General features: G+C 42.5%; 2 protein-coding genes across 2 annotated transcripts in view; one reads left to right on the top strand and one right to left on the bottom strand.

Annotated features, from left to right (window-relative positions):
- The first annotated feature begins 475 nt into the window (after positions 1 to 475).
- On the top strand, positions 476 to 8,123 carry LOC137304425 (retinol dehydrogenase 8-like). Its single transcript, XM_067973018.1, has 6 exons — positions 476 to 578; positions 1,557 to 1,718; positions 3,629 to 3,808; positions 3,933 to 4,026; positions 4,724 to 4,907; positions 5,959 to 8,123. The coding sequence occupies exons 1-6, from the start codon at positions 482 to 484 to the stop codon at positions 6,187 to 6,189; spliced, it is 948 nt and encodes a 315-aa protein (XP_067829119.1). The 5' UTR covers positions 476 to 481; the 3' UTR covers positions 6,190 to 8,123.
- Positions 8,124 to 13,247: 5,124 nt separating this feature from the next.
- Positions 13,248 to 22,279, bottom strand: part of LOC137304428 (protein GPR108-like) — a 34,679-nt gene continuing 25,647 nt past the window's right edge. The window contains exons 14-18 of the mRNA XM_067973020.1: positions 22,036 to 22,079; positions 20,839 to 20,888; positions 19,997 to 20,080; positions 18,542 to 18,663; positions 13,248 to 15,288 (exon numbers count right to left, since the gene is read on the bottom strand). Coding sequence (XP_067829121.1) covers positions 15,201 to 15,288; positions 18,542 to 18,663; positions 19,997 to 20,080; positions 20,839 to 20,888; positions 22,036 to 22,079 — 388 coding nt within the window. The 3' untranslated portion in view covers positions 13,248 to 15,200. The remainder of the gene's footprint in view (positions 15,289 to 18,541; positions 18,664 to 19,996; positions 20,081 to 20,838; positions 20,889 to 22,035; positions 22,080 to 22,279) is intronic.

Below are 22,279 nucleotides of genomic sequence, written 5' to 3' on the forward strand. Positions count from 1 at the left end.
GTGCTGCACTGTCGGAGGTGTTGTCTTTCGGATGAGATGTAAAATCGAGGCCCTATCTGCCCTCTCAGGTGGACGTAAAAGATCCCGCAGCACTATTTCGGAGAAGAGCAGGGGAGTTCTCCCCGGTGCCCTGGTCAATATTTATCCCTCAACCAACATCACCAAAACAGATTATCTGGTCATTATCACATTGCTGTTTGTGGGATCTTGCTGTGCGCAAATTGGCTGCTGTGTTTCCTACATTACAACAGTGACTACACTTCAAAAATACTTCATTGGCTGTAAAGTGCATTGGGATGTCCTGAGGTCGTGAAAGGGGATATATAAATGCAAGTCTTTCTTTTTACTCACTGAAACTTGCTAAAACATGAGGGAACCCTTGACCTGTGTTGAATTTAACTATTTTAGAAGGGAGAAGCAGCATCTTACTAACACTAAAGTCTTTTCTATGTTTGCAGTAGTTCACAAAAGAAAAACAACAATGCCTGCAAGAACCGTTGTAGTGACAGGCTGCTCCTCTGGTATTGGCCTGGCCCTAGCAGTCAAACTAGCAAAAGATGAGTTGAAAAGATTTCAAGGTAAGACTGGAGCTTAAGTTGCATTCTATATGTCAGGCCTTTGAGAGGGTGCAGAGGAGATTTAGTAGAATGGTACCAGGAATGCGGGACATCAGTTACATAGAGAGACTAGAGAAACTGAGCTTGTTCTCCTTACAGCTGAGAAAGTTAAGGGGAGATTTGATAGAGATGTTCAAAATCATAAAGGGTTTTGGGTTTTGAGTAAATAAGGAGAAACTGTTTCCAGTGGCAAAAGGGTCGGTAACCAGAGGACACAGATTTAAATTGGCAAAAGAACCAGAGACGACATGAGTTGTTATGATCTGGAACACACTGCCTGAGAGGGTGGTGGAAACAGATTCAATAGGAACTTTCAAATGGGAACTTGAAGGGGAAACATTTGCAGGGCTATGGAGAAAGAGGAGGGAAGTGGGACTAATTGGATAGCTTTTTCAAAGAGCCGCACAGGCACGATGGGCCGAATGGCCTCCTTCTGTGCTCTATGATTCTATGATAAGTGTTAATATTGATGCAATACCTAGGGCCACACGTTATGTTCTGCAAATGTCATGACGAAAGGACTCCCTTTTAGAGTCATGGTAGACACAAGCTACTGTTAACGTTAATATCACTTGTTCACAACAACTGACACTTATAAAGTGCCTTTATATAGTGAAACATTCAAAGATGCTTGACAAGTGGGTGACAGAACTAAGTAAGGGTAAGAGTTGGGTGAGGTGGCTATAAGCATTATCAAATAGTATTGGTGCAGTAATAAACAGTGTTGTCTGGTCAGTTTGTAATCTCAGTGTTCATAACATCAAGGTTCATCCTAACTCACAATAGTCAAAAACTGAAAACCAATACTGTGTATTATTTAAGTTTAGATTTGTAAAATGTATCCTGTATACAGCAACAGTGGCATCGGATTCTCCTCTTAACATGCATCAAAAAATTGCAATAAATAACGTGCCGCAGAATAACTTTGTTTTATTGCAGTTGTCGCAACAATGCGAAATTTAGACAAGAAGAAAAAGCTGGAAGATGCAGCGGGGGATACACTTAATAACACACTGGAAATTAAAGAACTTGATGTTTGCAGTGAAGAATCCATTTGCAATTGTGTGAACAGTATTCCAGAGCGAAAGGTGGATATACTGGGTAAGATTTATCCTTTCATAAACAGACAAAATATGGCATTAAAGGAGACCTTTATGCATTTAAGGTTTTGTAAAGTCCTTGTTAATACACAATAAAGCCAAAGAGAAATTTATTGATTTTTCATATATAAACATAACAGGTTTGTGTAACTGCTACAATGCGTGTTTTTTTTCCCAAAACTACTCATTGAAATCTAAAAATCCTCCCATTAACATGTGTCACTAAATATATCGGCCCTCCATTACAGATCACTACCCATGCCCATGGTGAATTCATTGGGAAGAGAGTTTCCTCATTGAAATAAATACTTATTTTAATGAAATCAAGTCACCCTTGAAATTAATTGGCTGGGACCCCCAAGTCCAACCCTAACCCTAAGCCTTAAGTTTTATTGTAAAGCCAACCTTAACCAAACCCCAACCTTAAGAAACCCAACTCCAACTCTTAACCCTACCCTAATCCCAACTCCAACTCTTAACCCTACCCTACTCCCAACTCCAACTCTTGACCCTACCCTAATCCCAACTCCAACTCTTAACCCTACCCTAATCCCAACTCCAACTCTTGACCCTACCCTAAGCCTAAATCCAATTTCAACCCTAAACCCACTCCTAACTCCTAAACCCAATTCTAACTCTAAACCCATTTTACACATTATTCATGGAGCGGCAGAATGCAAGTTGGAACTCACAATTCGCTTCAGTAAATTCCTGATTTCAATTATGCTGTTGGGGGGAGAGGCAACAGAGACCAGCACCTTTTCAAGAAGGAGAGAAACTTGAAGCTTTTTCATATAGAATCAGAGAATGATACAGCACAGAGGAGGCCATTTGGCCCATTGTGCCTGTGCCAGCTCTTTGAAAGAGCTATCCAATTAGTCCCACTCCCCTGCTCTTTCCCCATAGCCCTGCAAATGTTTCACCTTCAAGTATTTATCCCATTCCCTTTTGAAAGTTATTATTGAATCTGCTTCCACCGCCCTTTCAGGCAGCGCATTCCAGATCATGATAACTTGCTGTGTAAAAAAAAAATTCTCCATCTCCCCTCTGGTTCTTTTGCCAATTACCATAAATCTGTGTCCTCTGGTTATCGACCCTCCTGCCATTGGAAACAGTTTCTCCTTACTTACTCCATCAAAACCCTTCATGATATACTTTTATAATAGTCCTTTGCAGCAGTAGTGATGGAAGCCTGGGAGCAAGTTGCCAGCCAGCTCTATGCTAATCCAGGAAGATTTTATTCTAATGTTCTCCCAGGACAGACTGAAGAATAGATTTCCTGACACCGGTAGCACGATGTGTGAGTACAGCAGCAACAAAAATAGGAACAGGGCAGCGGTAAGGAGCAGTAAAAAAAAAGTGGGTGGGGGAGCAACAAGGCTGATGGGAGTGAAGACCAATTGTAGTCTTCAGGTAAAATGGGGTTAGAGGGCAGGGAATAATCAGCCCCCATTTTAAAATCCTACATTTTGTTCTTATATATTTTCATCATAAATTCCTATGTCCATTTTATAATGGAAGCTGCATACGTAAACATGTAACGCTGTAATTACACCATCCCACCAGTGGTGGCACTATAGCACCTCCACTCACAGGACAGTATGATTACCTCCACCCAAGGTAGTTTCCATTATAAAAATGGACATGGGAATTTATAATGCAAAAAGTTGATAGGAACTGTGTCCAGATGTCAGATTTTTAATATATTATAAATAGGTGTTGACCACTATTTCTTGATTTTCTTTGTCTTTTTTGCTCTTTTTAAGTGTGTTCTATACTTTGCGACTTGACTCTTCACCTTGGTTCCTCAGCAAAAAAAAATGTTCTGCTCTACTTCTCGCAAAAACCATCTTTACACTTCTTGCAAAAAGCAGTGTTTTGTATTTGATGTTTCTCCTCTCCTTGTTCTAGTAAATAATGCTGGAATGGGGCTCATTGGACCAGTGGAGTGCCAGAGCTTAGACACCATGAAAATTGTGTTCGACACAAACTTCTTTGGTCTGACTCGACTGGTGAAAGAAATTCTACCCGATATGAAAAGACGTCAAAATGGGCACATTGTTGTCATGAGCAGCGTTATGGGAATCCATGGTAAGTTGATGCTTTTAGAAGTTCCAGATCATGGGTGTTTATTGTAGTTCCAGTGTTGAAGATAAATATTTTATCAAACCTTGCTTTTTTCACTGGGAAAAATATTTTTTTCTTTTCTTTTTAGGTCTTCTATTCAACGATGTCTATTCGGCATCAAAATTTGCAGTAGAAGGTTTCTGTGAAAGTTTGGCAATTCAGGCCTTAAAATTTAATATAAAGTAAGAGCTGTAAAGATTTTTAAGCAGAAAAAATGATCTATCAATCATTCCTCTTTTTCCATGATTCAGGCCATTTTCCTTTTTGTGTGTGAATGGATAGTGAAGTGCCTCAAGAACCCTCAAGGATTCTTCTCTTTCCTCCCCTCCCCCCTCCCCCTCCCCTATCCCCCCTCCCCCTCCCCTCCTCCTCTTGCCCCCCCCCCCCGCCTCCCCTCTCTCCTCTCCTCCAGCCAGGCAGCACTAAATCGAACTATAGTACCTGCGTCACTTCTCTTAGTTGAGATCAACTAACTCAGAATAGTTCAGGGATCATAGCAGAAGCTTTTAGGCCTCTGTAGTTCAGTACCACACAACACAGTGGAGTACATTTACTCACTGGGCCATCAGGAAAACTCCAATGACTGTACTCCTGTTGGTTCCTGTTTTATTGAGATGATAGATTTGCGGTTATTGTGCAAAGGTAGATCTTGCAGCTATCCAAGTACTCTGGTGGTTGGTACTCCAGTCACTTGGAAGTCAGGCCATTTCAGTGCAATATGCTTAAGTTTCAAGAATTGTACACAGTGAGTCCTAGGGCTATTCTAATGATGGAGTATTTTGCATGTTCTTAAATATTATTTGTATTGACATATTCTTTCATTATTTGTTATCAATTGGTAATGATGATGAACTATTCTTGGTGTGTGTGTCCCTATAGTGTAAGTCTCATTGAACCAGGACCAGTCGCCACTGAGTTTGAAACTAAACTGTACGAGGACGCTGCTAAAATGGACCTCTCCAATACGGATGAAGAAACTGCAAAAATGTTTCGCCAGCTGTACCTTCCTTATTCTAAAAAGGTCTTTGCCGCTCTTGGGCAAACAGCAGAAGAAGTTGCTGAGGTATTATTAAAATAACCAACACCCTCAAAACCATTGTATTTTAAATTTATAATGGGTATATTAGAAATGTTATATAATGTTATTTTGTAATATAGTATTATACTGAAAAGAATGGAGTTTTATGACTGTCTTTAGTGTTATTTTATAGAATCATAAAATCTTACAGCTCAGAAGGAGGCCATTTGGCCCATCATGCCTGTGCTGGCTCTTTGAAAGAGCTATCAATTAGTCCTACTCCCCCGCCCATAGCCCTGCAAATTTTTCCTTTCAAGTATTTATCCAATTCCCTTTTGAAAGTTACTGTTGAAACTACTTCCACCACCCTTTCAGGCAGTGCATTCCAGATCACAACAACCTGCATAAAAATAAAATTCTCCTCAACTCCCCCCTGGTTCTTATGCCAGTTATCTTCAAGAGATATGTCCATTACAAAGCCCATGGATAAACCAAAAGCCTCAACAGGTGGTGTGTCCTATTCCTGATTGCTATCCCGTGGCTCCAACTGGAAGTGGATGGGTGTGGACATTGGGTGAGGAAAGGATTAGGCTCGTCTGTGACCCCTACCACCCCCATGATAAAGACCACTCACTGTCAAGACTCACACTCACACTTGAAGCAAGATATTGGAGAGTGCTCGGTGTCCATTGAACCCCATCAATGGCTTCAAGGGGAGAAGAGTGACAGAAAAAATAGGAACAAAACATGACAATGGTAATATAGTAGCTAGCACATAAAAGCATGGAACATTCAGAGATTTAGGTTAGAATCCCATACTCTTATTATATTTGCTCCTAGACTTCCTCTGCTCAGAGTTTCTTTTTAAACTGATACGGTCTTGCTAGGGAGGACAGTCCAGAAAGCCAGTTCCTTCTTGCACTAATTAAAACACATGTCCACGCGAGCCAACTAAGAAGCGCCATTGATTGCCATGGACAAGATTCCCATGGGTTAGGTTTTTCTGCCGAAAAGTAGGGGACAGCAAGTTAATTAAGGGCATGCTTGTGAATGGTGCGATTCTTGGCTCATTCGTTTCTTCTGATTTTGTTAACAGCATGCAGTAAAGGTGATTACCTCTGAAAACCCTCCGTTTCGTCACCAGACCAACAATCTCTACACTCCATTCACGACACTAAAGTTTGCCGACCCAACTGGGAATCTACACGTCGGCACTTTCTACAAGATGGTCTTCCAACACAACAGAATATTTAACGCTAGTCTTAACCTTATCAAATTGCTACAGTGGAGAAGCAGAAACAATCCAGGAGGAGGAAAACACTCTTGATTTGCGACGCTACTCAAACCTATGTCTAATTCATACATTGTCCACATCATGCGTCCGATTCATTACAAAGTTTTTAGTTTCCCTTTTCTCACAGGAATAGTGATAACAATACAAATTACTGTTAATGCTTAGTTCATTCTAGAGGCATCACCAGATATCCAACTATTAGTAAGCCACAGTGTATTTAATTCCTGATTTTACAAAGTTGGCTATTTATATCCTGGTTCTCCCACAAGAAAAATGGAACCTTTTGTATGGGGTGAAAGGGCAGTAATGACAGTCTTCAAGCTAATTGGAACTTTCCCCAGTGGCTTAATATGTTTATCCACTAAGTTGCTGAGCACACAGACCAGGCAGGACCGGGTTTCATCCCCATTCTGAGGTGAGTTAGCTGATTTCTGTTGGTGCACTAGAAAGGACCCCTCAGCATCCCAAGTTAGGTGGAGATCAGCCGCCAAAGTCCTACTCCTGATCATTAGCAGTTGACCCTGGCTAAAGGTGCACGGATGTGATGTTGGAACAGGCTGTGATGCTCCCCGTGAATAGTCCATGACTCTTACTGTCAAGCCTCGCACATGAATAATGCCTATTTAGGCAAGGCACCAGAGTCTCCTGTGAAACTATATCCCAGCAAGAAGTTAACGCTTCCAGAAGGGGAGAGAAGGTTGTTGAGGTAAAAAAAGTCTTGTAAGACTGTGCTGCTTGCAGGACTAGATTTCAACAATTTTCAGGCCAATCTGCAGTCATGTAAAGAATCATTCGCAATATTTCCTGCAGTTTTCTCCCCTTCCCATCTTTTGAACGATACAGTTCAACAGGTGATGGCATCGCTCCTGTACATCACCAAATGGCTACTGTGGCTCAGTGGGTAACATGCTCACCTCTTAGTCGGTAGGTTGTGGGTTCAAAGTCTCAGTCCAGAGACTTGAGCACAAAATCCAGGCTGGCACTCCCAGTGCAAGTACTGAGGGAGTGCTGCGCGGTCAGCGGTGCTGTCTTTCCGACGAGATGGTAACTGAGGCCCCGTCTGCCCTCTCAGGTGGACATAAAAAATCCTACGGCACTATTTCGAAGAAGAGCAGGGGAGTTCGCCCTGGTGTCCTAGTCAATATTTACCCCTCAACCAACACCACATTGCTGTTTGTGGGAACTTGCTATGCACAATTGGCTGCCATGTTTCCTACAACAGTGACTACACTTTAAAAGTACTTCACTGGCTGTAAAACATTTTGGGACGCACGTAGGGTGTGAAAGGCACTGATGTAAATGTAAGTCTAAAAATAAATCTGATTAAAAAGTTTAATTACACAGAATGCAGAACCTCTACCAAGTTATTCTAAATTGACTGCCCTTCAACTAATGGTTCCTTATTTAGGGCAGTTATTGACAGACCAAATGGTTTTATGAAAGTCATTGTATGTGGCCCCACTTGCCCTTATTTTATGATATACCGGATTTTAATTACTTCTACGGGAGGAAAGTTCAATGAAACCTTCAACCTTTGTCAGATGGGACATTTTTGGGAAAGGAAGTTCGACATTTTAGATTCCAAATCAATTAAAAATTCCAGAAGGAATCCTGAATACTGCTCCCTGGTCTCCAGTTCTTTTAATAAATGAAGGAGAGAAAATTAGCTCTCGAGTGTAGTGTGAAGTGCAGTAAGAAGTCATTTTGCACTATTGCTGAAAAGATTTGAAAGTTGCACTTTAGAAGTGATTTCCCTCCTAACACTTGTATATTTTTTCCTCTGTTTGCTATTTTTAGCAAAATGGTAGCCATATATTCAGAGTTGTCGTTCCTTCCACTAGCGAAAGGAAGAGAAAATAGCCTTAAGTGTTTTGCATTACCAGGAAGCAAAATTATTTTAGCTGAAGATTTAACCGTGGTCTCTGCTGTAAACCAGTATTTGTTCGAATAAAGGACGTGTTCATGTGCAGCTTGTGTGTTTGTGGAGGGTGGGAAGGGAAGGGAAGGACCCAGGGTGTTCACGGTTTTTTTTATTTCTGGTATCCAACTTTAAGTAGCAGCCAGGATTTGCAGCACAGTTGATTCCACATGTACCAAAGTATTTCCCTTGATATCATGTAGAATTTTCACTCCAAGCATTAAATGTTGCCAAATTATCCAGGTTTTTAAAAATGGTCAACAATATAAATTTGCAAAGACTGCAGCAGGCATACACAAATGTGGGCCTTTGATAACAACATCTGGCATTTATGTAGCGCCTTTAAATTAGTAAAACATCCCAAGGCTTTTCACAGGAGCGTAATCAGTCAGAAATTGACAACGAGCCAAAGAAGGAGACATTGGGATAGGTGACCAAGCTTGGTCAAAGAAGCGGGTTTTAAGGGGGGTTTTTAAAGGAGAGACACGGGGGGGTTTAGGGAGGGTATTCCAGAGCTTAGGGCCTGGATGGCTGAAGGTACAGCTGCCAATTGTGGGACCAAGGAAGAGGGGGTGCACAAGAGGCCAGAGTTGGAGGAATGTAGATAACAGAGCGGGGAATATAGTCTCCCTTTCCACATGACCCTTGGCACTCAGCAGACGTGCTACTCCATACATCTGTCCCCAGTCTGGACGACAGTCCAGTAATTGAGAGCCCCGCTCTCTGTTGCTTTCTCCAGAGAAATAGAGTGCTGCTTGGAGCTCGGGCTCTCCGAGCAGCCATAACCAAATAAAAAGATACAGAGAAAGTAACACATTACGGGGCAATAACACAATTATTAACTACATTATGTGCCATCAAGGCAAACTTAAGTGGTTTACAGACATCATTTCAATCCTTGAGAACTTTCAAGGTTACATATTCAAGTCCAACTATTAAAATATAAAAAGGTAACAGTTGAAAAATAAAAGTTCACAGAAAAGTTGATGGACAAAATGTAACTGAGCGTAGCATATAATTCAGATTGCAGTGGTAATATATATAGAATTACATAGAATTTATAGCCATTCAGCCCTACTGGTGTATGCCGGCGTTTATGTACCTGCCTGGGAGTGTTCAATAAGACAGTGTCGAGGCAGCTTTACTCTGTATCTAACCCGTGCTGTACCTGCCCTGGGAGTGTTTGATGGGACAGTTTAGAGGCAGCTTCACTCTAGCGTCTCAACTACTCCTTGTGGGGGCGAGTGTAGCACAACTGTTGCATGGAAATCAATGGGATGAAATCCGGCCAGATTCTGGCCGGGCGATCAACTCCACCAGATGACCAACTAGGCAGCAACGGTGAAAATGACCGTCACCACCCCCCCCCCAACCCAATAACTATGGGTGCTACATCTTCATGCCCATCTGCCATTTCTAGAAATGAATCAACAATGCACTAAAAATTCAAAGGACTTGGAAATGGGTGGGGTGACTGTAGTCCCTGCTGTCTCGAAAGTTCAACAAGATAATCAGATTTGTGGCCAAACAAGACCTCTGATTATGTCATAATACTCCACAGTCTGTCGCTTAGATACGACACATCATTATAAAAGCAGATAACGCAGCAGCTTTGCCGCTAACAATGGGACTGTTCATCAGTCAACGAGTAATTACCTTTTGGGTAAGCTCCATCTAATTAGAGCTGCTTATTACCGCAGAAGCTTCAAACTTTGCATAAATAGATCATTCACCCAGTGCACACAGCTCTGGTGAAGGATTCACACCCGGAATGGTTGATTTGTCCCTTCTCTCCATAGATGCTGACTGACATGCTGAGTGTTTCCAACACTTTCACTTTATGTGTACTTTTTTTTGTGTTGTAGACTGAGACAGTCGAATAATCCTACTGGTCGGGCCTGCTAACTGCTGAAGACTCAAGAGCATAGAATCATACAGCACCGAGGGAGGCCATTCGGCCCATCTTGCCTGTGCTGGTTCTCTGAAAGATTTGTTGGCTTGAAAGACAAACTGGTCTACATTAAAACAAAAGCATCTATGGTTCCATTTTTAAAACCATAAATAGGGCCAATGATCTACAATGACTGGATGATTCAAATGCCCGTTTTAGTTGCAGGAAATTCCAAGATTTTTACAGGAGTTTTGAGAATCACATTTTTTGATTCTGTCCATGAAAACCGCAAGCCACTAGGTTTATTTAGTTTGACAATCCCTGCTCAGCAACTCACCAAATGGTCCACCCAAGATTGAACATTCTCGCAAGGAGAATAGTTCCCAAATTATATGATTTGTCACCTAATAAATTGTGCGTGTGACACTATTGTAGGTACTATTGTAGATTGCTATGTCAACATTTCCCATGTCTGCTGTCACGAGGTAGTTGCAGCCGCTGACCACTAGGTGGCTCAGTTGTCATCTTGTACATAAAAGAAACATATTTATCAGACTGCATATGGTGACACCACTATTCCCAGCCAGAATGGAGATGATTGGGTAATTCCCCCGTCAATCACACCTGGAGACCGCACTGCTGTAAGTAACTGGGATTGATTTTACGCACATAATTTGTCTGTGACTATCCTCCACTCACTGCTGGAGAAATAACCCTACTTTCAATCTGGAGAAGATGCTGTAGTTTCAGTCATGAGTTCTGTTTGCTGTAGTTTGTAGAGACCATTTTAAAATAGATTGTGTTTGCTGTAGTGCGCTGTTTAAACAGACTCTGCTGAGTAAATGGACTTTGCCGTAAAATAGACTATTTGCCGTAAGCGCTGTCCCGTCCCGGCCTGCCTCCAACTCATTGGCTGATGCAGTGGTGTCAATAGATACTCTGTCTTTGTCAATGACACAGGCAAGTTACTAGCAACCAAATCACCCAGGTAGATTGGAAGAGCGGAAAATTGTGTGAGGGGGGAGGGGGCGGGATGACCTCACACATTGGAGTTGGTCAAATTTACTGCTCAGTCATCCTACAGAGACAGAGAGCACAGGCCAGGCAACTACTCCCAGGAAGCAGAGGAAAATCTAGAGGAAACGTCACTCCACATACTCAACTCCTAGCAGTTGGTGAAGTTAAAACTAAGAGGGATAGGAGGTTGTCTGACGTGCTCTCTTTTTGCCCAAAGAAGCAAGGGCTTCCAAAAAAAAAATTTCAACATCTTAGAACAGAGACTATTCCTTGCAGCTCAGCAAGTTTATCCAGTGAGTAGTTAAGTCATACAACAACAACATGCATTTACACCAGATCGATTCCTGGGATGAGGGTTGCCCTATGAGGAGAGATTGAGTAAAATGGGCCTATACTCTCTGGAGTTTAGAAGACAGAGGTGATCTCATCGAAACAGAAAAGATTCTGAGGGGGCTTGACAGGGAAGGTGCTGAGAGGCTGTTTCCCCTGGCTGGAGAGTCTAGAACTAAGGGGCATAGTCGCAAGATAAGGGGACAGACATTTAGGACTGAGATGAGGAGGACTTTCTTCACTCAGACAGTCGTGAATCTTTGGAATTCTCTCCCCCAGAGGGCAGTGGATGCTGAGGCGTTGAGTATATTCAAAGCGGAGATAGATAGATTTTTGGACTCTAGGGATCGGGCAGGAAAGTGGAGTTGAGGTCAAAGATGAGCCATGATCTTATTGAATGGCAAAGCAGGCTCAAGGGGCCTTGTGGCCTACTCCTGCTCCTATTTCTTATGTTCTTATAGCGCATTTAACGTAGTAAAATGTCCCAAGGCACTTCACAGGAGTGTAAATCAAACAGCAATGGAGCCAAAGAAGGAGACATTTGGGCAGATGACCAAAAGCTTGGGCAAAGAGGTAGAGTTTAAGGAGCATCTTAAAGGATGAGATGGAGAGGCGGAGAGGTTTAGGGAGCATACAGCACAAGGTCCCAGTTTCAATCCCTGGTCTGTGTTGACTAAACTGATCTCAGCCAAAGGGTACTCCAATTGCCTTCAGCACCGGAAATATATCACCGTTCCTTCATCGTTGCCAGGTCAAAATCCTGGAACACTCTACCTAAAAGCACTGTGGGAGAACCCTCACCACATGGACTGCAGCGGTTCAAGGCAGCAGCTCACCACCACCTTCTCAAGGGCAATTAGGGATGGGCAATAAATGCCGGCCTCGCCAGCGACGCCCACATCCCATGAACGAACTTTAAAAAAAACTCCAGGATTAGGGAGGAAAAATGAACCAGTGACTATTATCAGAGGTGTACATGAAACATACATGTGAACACTGGGTATCCTTCTCCCCACCCACCCTCAGTTGAATAGCCTGACAACATGCGAGTACCAGTGGTGTCGTGGTCATGGTACTGGACTAGTAATCCAGAGGCCTGGATTAGTAATTCAGAGAATGTGAGTTCAGAGAATGTGGCAGTTTGAGAATTTGAATTCCGTGTTTTAAAAAAATCTGGAATTGATATCAGTAAAAATGACCATGAAGCTGTTGGATTGTCATAAAAGCCCAACTGATTCACTAATGTCCTTTAGGGAAGGAAACCTGCCGTCCTTACCCGGTCTGGACTATAGGTGAGTCTTAACTGCCCTCTGAAGTGACCCAGCAAGCCGCTTAGTTACCCCTCCTCCTCAGGGCAATAAATGGCGGCAACACCCACATCCCGAGAATGAATAATTTTTTTAAAAAGGCTCGTTCGTGGCCATTTGAAGGAGAAAAACTGGTCAGAAAAATAATCTTACCTGAATAATGAGGTATTGCAAAACAAAACAACTCACAGGCTACAAATTTCAAAACAGTTTAGAAAAAAATTGCTCATTCAGAACCTTGGAATTAATTTCTTTAACCAATAAAGCAGATTAATTACAGAAACTGAATAATTAACACAGCATGTGGACCCCAATGTGACACAAAGAAAATATTAACTTTTGAATTTTAAAAAAGGATAGAAAAATTTTTCCATAAATTCAGACAAATACGCACATTTCAAAACATGCTGAGTCTAGAAAATAAGTTGGTGTGTTAGGTCTTTTTAAAAAAATATATAATTTAGGCAGCATTAAAAACAAAACCAGCATACTAACTGGGGCGGGGGGCGATCTGCAACGCAGGTTGTACAGCCTGATCAAGTTAAAAATCTACCCCATGGTCTCTAAGTGGCTTCAAAGCCAAAAGGCCCTTGCTTACTCCAGACACAGCAGCAACAACAGATCTTGATCCAGTGACATATAGAAGAGTTTATTTTGTTAAAATTAAAACCTGGTTACAGTAACAGTGAACCATTTCGAAGCATAAACTTTATTATATGGAGAAAATAAATACACAGCAGTCGTCTCACAATTCTGGGGCTCCAAAAAGAATATAATTGAAACTGGTTTTCCAGTTCTAAAACATGTACATACAATGGGTCGAATTAGAAAGTGCAGAAAACTATGCCATTGATTATTGCTTTTACAAGTCTGGGTTGGTTGTTACACAGTAAATTGCACCACGAGGACATTGTAGCTCCATACGGGGCTATGACCCAGGTGTAGCCGTGCCACGGGCTGTCTGAGATTGCCAGACAGAGACAGCGGCTATCTTGGTCGACAAGCAAACATCGAGACAAACTGCTGGGAAAAGGCACTCGCGTTGATGTTTGATGAGAACAGGATCTAGCCCGATGGTGATGTCTCCCTCCCCACGGGGAAACAAACTTCCAACAGTCACTGTCTAGCTTCACAAAAGAATGGTGGCGAGAAAGAGAGAGAAAAACTGTGGGAAGGAAAAGCCAAATTGCAAAAAAAAAATTGATTTGAACAATTCTTCCAAGAATCCCATAATTTGAGCATTGGGAATGCATTTTTAAAAGCATAAAAGCTTTTTTTTGGAAATATAAATTCTATACGGGGCTGTAAGAAAAATCATTAAATAAATATTTATATCCACGTACAATTTTCCTATAAACATCAATTTTTATACAAGTTTTCATTTCCTCATCACACTGGCCAGATGCAAGCACTCAGCACACTCAAACAGGAAACTCAAATCAGAAGTTCTCCACAGTACTGCACTAAGTCACTGCAACAAACAAAAAGTCATTACAAAATGGGTCGTCTTTAAACGATGCTCTGGAAATCAGGAATAAAACTGAGTAAATCGCCACGTTGAGGTGATTATAGAGTTAAACGGACAATGTCAGTGCACAGCCGACGTACGCCTGCATTCCGTACACAAGTACTGGAGAGACAGCAAGGAAAAAGGTCTCTCATCTGCTTCTTGAACTCAGAACCAATTTTCGCCCTCTCTCCAGCAATGAAAATTATTTTAGAAGTTGGACTGTTAACACTCTTTCCCCACCCTCCCACTAAACCGCCCCCCACCCCCACACACAAAAAAAAAAGGATAACATTTTACATCAACAAAAACAAAGTTATTAGATGCAAGTAAAATTTCACTAAAAATGGTCCAATATGTTCTGGATTGTTTTCCCTAATACCAGCTGTACAATAGCCACAAAGTAAATGTAGCCTCACATTGTGCGATGTCGTGTTCCAGTACATGCTCTCCACACAAGAATCTTACTCATGGATTTAGCCTAGAGACTGACACACTGTGGCCCGTGATTCTTTTGAACCAGTCAAAAGAGCTTTGTAACCCCCCCCCTTTGTCTGTGCAGTATTTATAAAAGTACAGGGCCATGAGCGTGAAAGAAAGGATAAAGGGGATGTTATCCCACACCATGAGATGCACACCTCCCGTCAGTACGACAGAGTGGAGCGATCTGCCGTAAACCGTTCTGTCATTCTGGCAGAAAGACAGCAGCACAAGAGTGGATGCTACAAAAGCTTAAAAAGAAAGCTGCTTCAAACAGTAAATGAAGTTTATCTGCCACATCAGAGTCAAAACTGCTTTCTACTTACACCAACAGTTTGGTCATAAAGGTTCAGAAAGAGAATACTCCAATGTACTATGTTATATAAAGATATATCTTATATGTATTACATATATACAGGTCAATCAATCAGTCACATTTATTTGCTTTCTAACAGTTATATAACAGGAATCCAGTATTTACCAACACATTTTATCCATTTAGAATTCCTGCACAAACTCCTTCTCTCAATGTCCGTATGGAGACCTAAGTAGTCCTCGTTTCCTTGGTAAAAACCAATCCTAAACGGTCGAGTTTCATACTGAGGAATCCCGCATTTGTTCTCTCCCATTGCTGGTCTTCTTCACTTTGGTTACGTTTTCCAGCAAACCCGACTCAGTCAATCTAGTAAGGAAAATACATAATATATGCGTCATTAATGCCACCATCTAAGCTGTATGTTATTTTGCCAGAGTCATGTGTCATTTCACAGGCATAAGCCAAGTCTGCAGCTCACATTAATGTCTTATATTTATGCCACTTTTTTTTGGCAAGGCAGCATAAATATACACCAATATGGAGCTGTTAAAACACAAAGTAACTCCAACACATAATCTAGGCTGGCACTTCAGTGCAGTAGTGAGAATGCTGCACTGTCGGAGATCATGAGACGTTACACAGTAAATTGCACCACGAGGACATTGTAGCTCCATACGGGGCTATGACCCAGGTGTAGCCGTGCCACGGGCTGTCTGAGATTGCCCAGTCTATCCTCTTAGGTGGAGGCAAAGGATCCCGCGGTGCTATTTGAAGAAGAGGAGCCGGGGAGTTCTCCCCAGCGTCCTGGCCAACATTTATTGCACAACTGACACCACTAGAAACAGATTGGTCATTTATTTCATTGCTGTTTGTGAGATCTTGTCATGCGCCCATTTCCTACATTACAACAGTGACACTTCAAAAGTACTTGGCTGTAAAGCACCTTGAGATGTTCTGAGGTCGTGAAAGGCGCTATATAAATGCAACTCTTTCTTTTAACTGCATGGACTCTATTGAGACTCCACCCAAGGTCCAGTGGTGAAGTAATGTGTCTGCTCCAATCTAACAGAGTCAACATAGATCATGAGTCACCTCTACTTCTCTAGTTCCTCTTAAGTGACTGACCACTGATGTGATATAAACCAATTGTTTCTTGTAGTTCGGTAGTCCGACCATAAAGCTAATTACAACTTTCATTTATACTGCACCTTTAAAAAGTAGGAAAGCTTCCCAAGGTGCGTCATCAGACAAAAACTGACATTGATTCAAAGGAGGAGATATTCGGACAGGTGACTAAAAGCTCGGTCAAAGAGTTGGGTTTTAAGGAGCGTCTTAAAGGAGAGAGCGGCGAAGATGCGGAGAGGTTTAGGGAGGGAATTCCAGAGCACAGGGCCGAGACGGCTGAAGGCACGGCTGCCAATAGTGGAGCGATGAAAATCGGGGTATGCACAAGAGGCCAGAATTGGAGGAACGTAGAGTTTTTGGAATGTTGTAGGGCTGGAGGAGGTTACAGAGATAGGGAGGGGTGAGGCCATGGAGGGATTTCAACACAAAGATGAGAATTTTAAAAATCGAGGTGTTGGTGGATTGGGAGCCAACGTCGGTCAGCGAGCAGAGAGGTGATGGGTGAGCGGGACTTGGTGCGAGTTAGGATACGGGCAGCAGAGTTTTGGATGCGCTCAAGATTATGGTGGGTGGAAGAGAGAAGGCCGGCCAGGAGAGCATTGCAATGGTCAAGTCTGGAGGTAACAAATGCACGGACGAGGGTTTCAGCAGCAGATGGGCTGAGGCAGGGGCGGAGATGGGCAATGGTATAGCAGTGGAAGTAGGCGGTATTTGTGAAGAAGATATGGGGCCAGAAGCTCAGCTCAGGGTCAAATAGGATGCAGAGGTTCAGCCTGAGACAGTGGTCAGCAAAGGGGATGGAATTGGTGGTGAGGGAACGGAGTTTAAAGCTGGGACTGAAGAAAACGGCATCGGTCATCTCAATGTTTAATTGAAGGAAATTGCGGATCATCCAGGACTGGATGTCGGACAAGCAGCCTGACAACACAGAAAGCGGAGGGGTCAAGAGAGATGGTGATGAGGTAGAGCTGGGTGGCGTTTGTGTACATGTGGAGCCTGACACCATGTCTTCGGATGATGCCGCCGAGGGGCAGGGTGTAGATGAGAAATAGGAGGGGCCCAAGGATAGATCCTTGGGGGAATTCCAGAGGTAACGGTGCGGGGGCAGGAAGAGAAGCCATTGCAGGAGATGCTCTGGCCGCGACTGGATAAGTAAGAGTAGAAACAGGTGAGGGCAGTCCCACTCAGCTGGGCAACGGAGGAGGATGGTATGGTCAACCATGTCAAAGGCTGCAGAGAGGTGGAGAAGGAAGTGGAGGGATAGTGCAGCATGGTCACAGTGGATGTCGTTTGGGACACTGATCAGGGACGTTTCAAAAAAATCCTCAGATTCTAACAAAATGACACTTCAGCATTGGTTAAGTGGGGAAGGAAACGTCTGACGGAGGTAGCTCAGATTTAGCTTGGTCTTGATGCAGAAATGAAACTGCATCCCTCTTGTGCAGCGACATTTGCGTTCCCCCCCCTTACCTCCTCGGTATCTCTGATAGTATCAGTTGCCGGACCGTGATTGGCGATCAAGAAGCCAAGCGCAACCACGAGACTGCAAATTCAGTGATATTTTTAAACAGGTGGTATATATGTTTGCTGATAGGACAGAGCTGGGGTACGCTGAGTAAAGGCTATTCCTCTTGGTTTATCCTTGCCCCTTAAAACCAATCCCAAATTAACCAAGAAAACTGTTTAGTCACCATTTCGAAGAGGCTTTTTCCTTGGTGTAATATTATAAAAACAAAAGGTTACACCAATTGTAGCTATTGGTGAATACAATAATTTGTCATAGATTCATTCATAGAATCTTGCAAAACAAAATTAAATCTATAATGGATAGCTCATTGCATGAATAATGTTCAAAAACAAAATAAATTAAACAGATCTATTGTTATTCATACACTTCTGCAGAAACATGCCATCCTGCACACAAATTTATGAATCTTAGAATCAAACAGTACAGAAGGAGGCCATTCGGCCCATCGTGTCTATGCCAGCTCTTTGAAAGAGCTGTCCAATTAGTCCCAATCCCCCTGCTCTTTTCCCTTAGTCCTGCAAGTGTTTTTGTTTTTACACGTATATTGAATTCTCTTTTGAAAGTTATTGAATCTGCTTCCACCACCCTTTCAGGCAGTGAATTCCAGTTCATAGGGTTTTCTTAAAATTTAGTTAGGATTCACCAGTTACCTAAAGGCATGTTAAAATGTACGACAAGTGCTGGAGAAAGAAAGAAGAGAATATATAGTGCTAGTCGAGAATTGTTGGAAGAGTAGGTTGTGGCCTATTTTGATGGGGAAAATGGTTACAGGAACCATTGTGACAGAAAAGCCAACCGGTTTTTGTAAATTCACCCAAGCTGTGCATTGTTGTAAAAAAAAATTCCTTCTTCTCATTTATTGTCCTGCCCTCCTAAAAACAAAAACACTGGAATGTCCAGCTGTTGTTTCTCACATGGACAATGATTTCTGATCAATTGCTATAGTGAGTAGGTCCAGTTACTTACACTTCATCCATTGTAACATCTTCCTCGTCCTGTGGGAGCTGTAGGTAAGGGTTGTTGGAGGCTGGTCGGAACTTATACCCAGTCAGCACAAAGAAAACCAATGTTGACACCTCCACCAACAGCTAAAAGTTTTTTTAAAAATTGAAAACAACACAAATTACAGGGCGTAACATGGCAAAAAGATCAGGTTTCCAGCGTAGGAAGTGTAGAATCATTAGGATGCAAACTAGTCAGGTTTGTCAATGAAAAAATATACTGGTTACATAAGATAAATCAAGAACTTGAAAAGGACACGGCTCAGCGAAGCTTGTCCCTTTAGTACCCCAACATTCCCAGTCTCTAAAGTCTCCGTCTCTACTATCCCATCTGGTAGATTATACCAAATGTTAATCCTACTCTGTGAAGAAGTTCCTTCTGGTATCTAATTTCCATTTATTTCTCATGAGTTTATACTTATAATTTCTGGTATTATTGTCCTGCCTATTTTAAAGTAACACTCTGGGTTTACCTTATCCAAGCCATTTAATGTACAAGGTCAGCCGTTAATTCTTGATCTTGTCTTTAAATCTTTCCATGGCCTACCCCCCACTGTCTCTTCCAGATCTACAACTTCACACATGAACTCGCAATTCCTCCAACTCCAACCTCTTGTGCTCTCCTTTTGCCTCAACACTGGTAGCCATGCCTTCAGTCACCTTGGTCCCAATCTTGGTATTCCTTTCCGAAACCTTCACCTCGCCTCCTTTAAGACCCTCCTTGATACCCAATCCTTTGGCCAAGCCCTCCTAATCTCCTTTTTCTTATCATCTGTTACCCCCACTCCTCTTGGGGTGTTTTTCTATGTTAAAGGCACTATGCAAGTGCAATTGTTGTTAATTGATTAACAACAATTTCTCTAGGGTATAGAGATTAAGCTTTTTTTTTTAAAAAAGCAAAAATCTGTCCTTAAAGCTCATCCCCTTTATACTTAGAGTCATTCTTGTTTTCCTTGCCAAGAAAATCAGGCAAAAAACAAGCAGCCTGTTCCCAGTGATGATGATGGAAGTTCCTTGGATGTAAATTATAACAGAAGTTTAAAAAAATTAGAAGTCATAACCTTAAAGTTTAAACCTTTCAATAACCTTGCAGTAATTTCTATATATCCAACTATTTTAGGGCACAATGTAGATAATTTCTGTCCCAGTCTTGTAATGGATACATCTATATTGCATTAACTTGTTTACAACACTTGACAAGGTTTGCAACTGTTGAAACCAGAATTCCCAATTTCCAATAACTTGGGGAGCTAGACTGCCCCTCGATAATGTTCCTCCATCTCTCTCAGACTAGAAGTGGCATATTTCATCATTCTGTTGTTAGGCTCCCTCCTACACCTCCTCCCCCCCAGTGTATAAATAACCAAGAACCCACAAATCAGTATTGATCTCAACCATTATATGATCAGCTCTTACTTACATTATACATCCACTGCCACTGAAATGGGACAGTGAATTTTAGAAGAATAGCAATGATTCTGGTGAAGTAAATGTAGCAAACAATCTGTGAAAAGCAAAATACCAATTATTAGGAGACAAAACAGAGAGGCCTAGAATTCACAGAAGACATCTGGTGGACTGGTGTCCTGCAATAGGCTGAGAGAGAAAATACACTGGCCCATCCCACTAACTGTCTGTGTACCTCCCAAACATAACAACCTTTGTCAAAAGATCATCAGCCAGGATATTCACAATAGGGGGGAGGGAGTTGTCTCTCAACCAGCAACTACCACTGCTTCCCACTGATGGCTCCATCTATGGATGCTCCTGGCCTCACTAACTCCTGCAAACTCAACTGGAACTGCCACGCCCATGCACTGCGCAATCTGCCTTCAAAAAGCTGAATTACCTCTCCCATGCCAAACATTTCTTTCACTCTTAACAAAACCCAACTCTGTCCCATCAGACACTTCAATGCTGCTCCTATATCTGGGAATGTTCTAATAGCAGCTCTCGTGTATTCCTGGACAAGATCCAAAAGAACGCTCATCCCATACGATAATACAGTACATGCACCCACCATCCCACACAGTAACAGTGCATATACCCAGCATCCCACACAGTAACAGTGCATATACCCAGCATCCCACACAGTAACAGTGCATATACCCACAATCCCACACAGTAACAGTGCATATACCCACCATCCCACACAGTAACAGTGCATATACCCAGCATCCCACACAGTAACAGTGCATATACCCACCATCCCACACAGTAACAGTGCATATACCCACCATCCTACACATTAAATGTACCTACCATGACATAAAAATGCCTGAAGAGTTTCAATTTTGCCAGATTCATAGCAGCTGTAGATAAAACCAGGAGGGAAAGTAAAATTAGTGATGAAAAGACAGACTTCATTACATCAGTTCCATGACTTTCTCAGTTGTACAGCAAAATACCCCCCTTCAACTTTTCTCCTCCACGTACAAAGGCTCAGACTGCAGTGCACGTCCATGCATGGTAGCTCCTCCACGTGATTGTGCACAGTGGGTATTGGTCCATTATTCAACTACAGGGGCATCACAAACAATCCCAAGATCATCATACTTCTAATAAGTACTGACAAATAGCAATCACAGGAGCAGGAACACTGGCTAATTTTCTCCGCCTTCCTACTGCAGGGATCATGACCTGTCTTTGAATAGGAATCTAGAATCATGGAAATTTACAACATGGAAACAGGCCCTTCGGCCCAACATGTCCATGTCGCCCAGTTTATACCACTAAGCTAGTCCCAATCTCCTTGGTCAGTATACAGAGACATTAGTTCTTCACTAGTTGGGTTGAGAGGAAGGGAGGGTCTCTACAGCATGGTTTAAAAAGACTCAAAATAGGTTGCAGGAAGGAACACACTGTTCTGAGGGACAGGCACCCCACTGACTATGAATTGTGAGTATCAGAGCTTTTCAGTGAGTAACTGAGCCACACAGATCAGGAAAGCCCCAGGTTTGAACCTGTGCTGAGCTGGCTGATCTCAGCCAGGGGTGCAGCAGGCTTCAGTGCCCCTTGGGTAAGGGAGAAAAAAAAAGACGAGCGTTCGCATTGCACAATGTCTGCTGGAAGTATGTGTCCGTGGCCATCTGGTACGGACAGGTTCAGCCTCAGCTGTGACTCCCCCTGCGGTTCAGTACCCTGCTGCGATTCACTATCAAAGCCCACACGTGAAGAATAGCCACTTGGACAAAGTCCGGGAGTGCGACTGTTGCTTGTGGAACCATACCCAAGCAAGGAGTCAAAGCCACAAGGAGATCGGAGAGAGAGAAAACCGGCAAGAAAAAAGAAAATTTAAGAGCATCACACAAGTAGCACATTGCACAAGTGATCTGCCAGTAATATAATATCACTTCCAGCACATTGGTACCAGTTTGCTAAATAGGTCCAATAAGAACGGAGTTACACGCTCAAGGGTGACCTGCCATCCATTTAACGATCAGGCAACATCAAGCTTACCTTTACCGTCTGTGCTCGAGGCCTCTTGCAAATGCCTGATCGACCTGAAAAATACAAAAAGGTGACAGAAATGAAGTTTTGGTCAGTGAAGTCCCCTTCTTTTCCTTAAAAAAAGTGAATAATCTTGTGTGCACAAGTTAAATACATCAGATGTACACTACTTGATTTATGGACATATCAGAAAATAGAAAGCACTGTAGGCAACTCCACCAGGATTGGGACTGAAGGGAGACAGACCACTATG

This window comes from Heptranchias perlo, chromosome 37 (genome assembly GCF_035084215.1).
Source record: "Heptranchias perlo isolate sHepPer1 chromosome 37, sHepPer1.hap1, whole genome shotgun sequence".
In the NCBI taxonomy this organism is placed as follows: Eukaryota; Metazoa; Chordata; class Chondrichthyes; order Hexanchiformes; family Hexanchidae; genus Heptranchias; species Heptranchias perlo.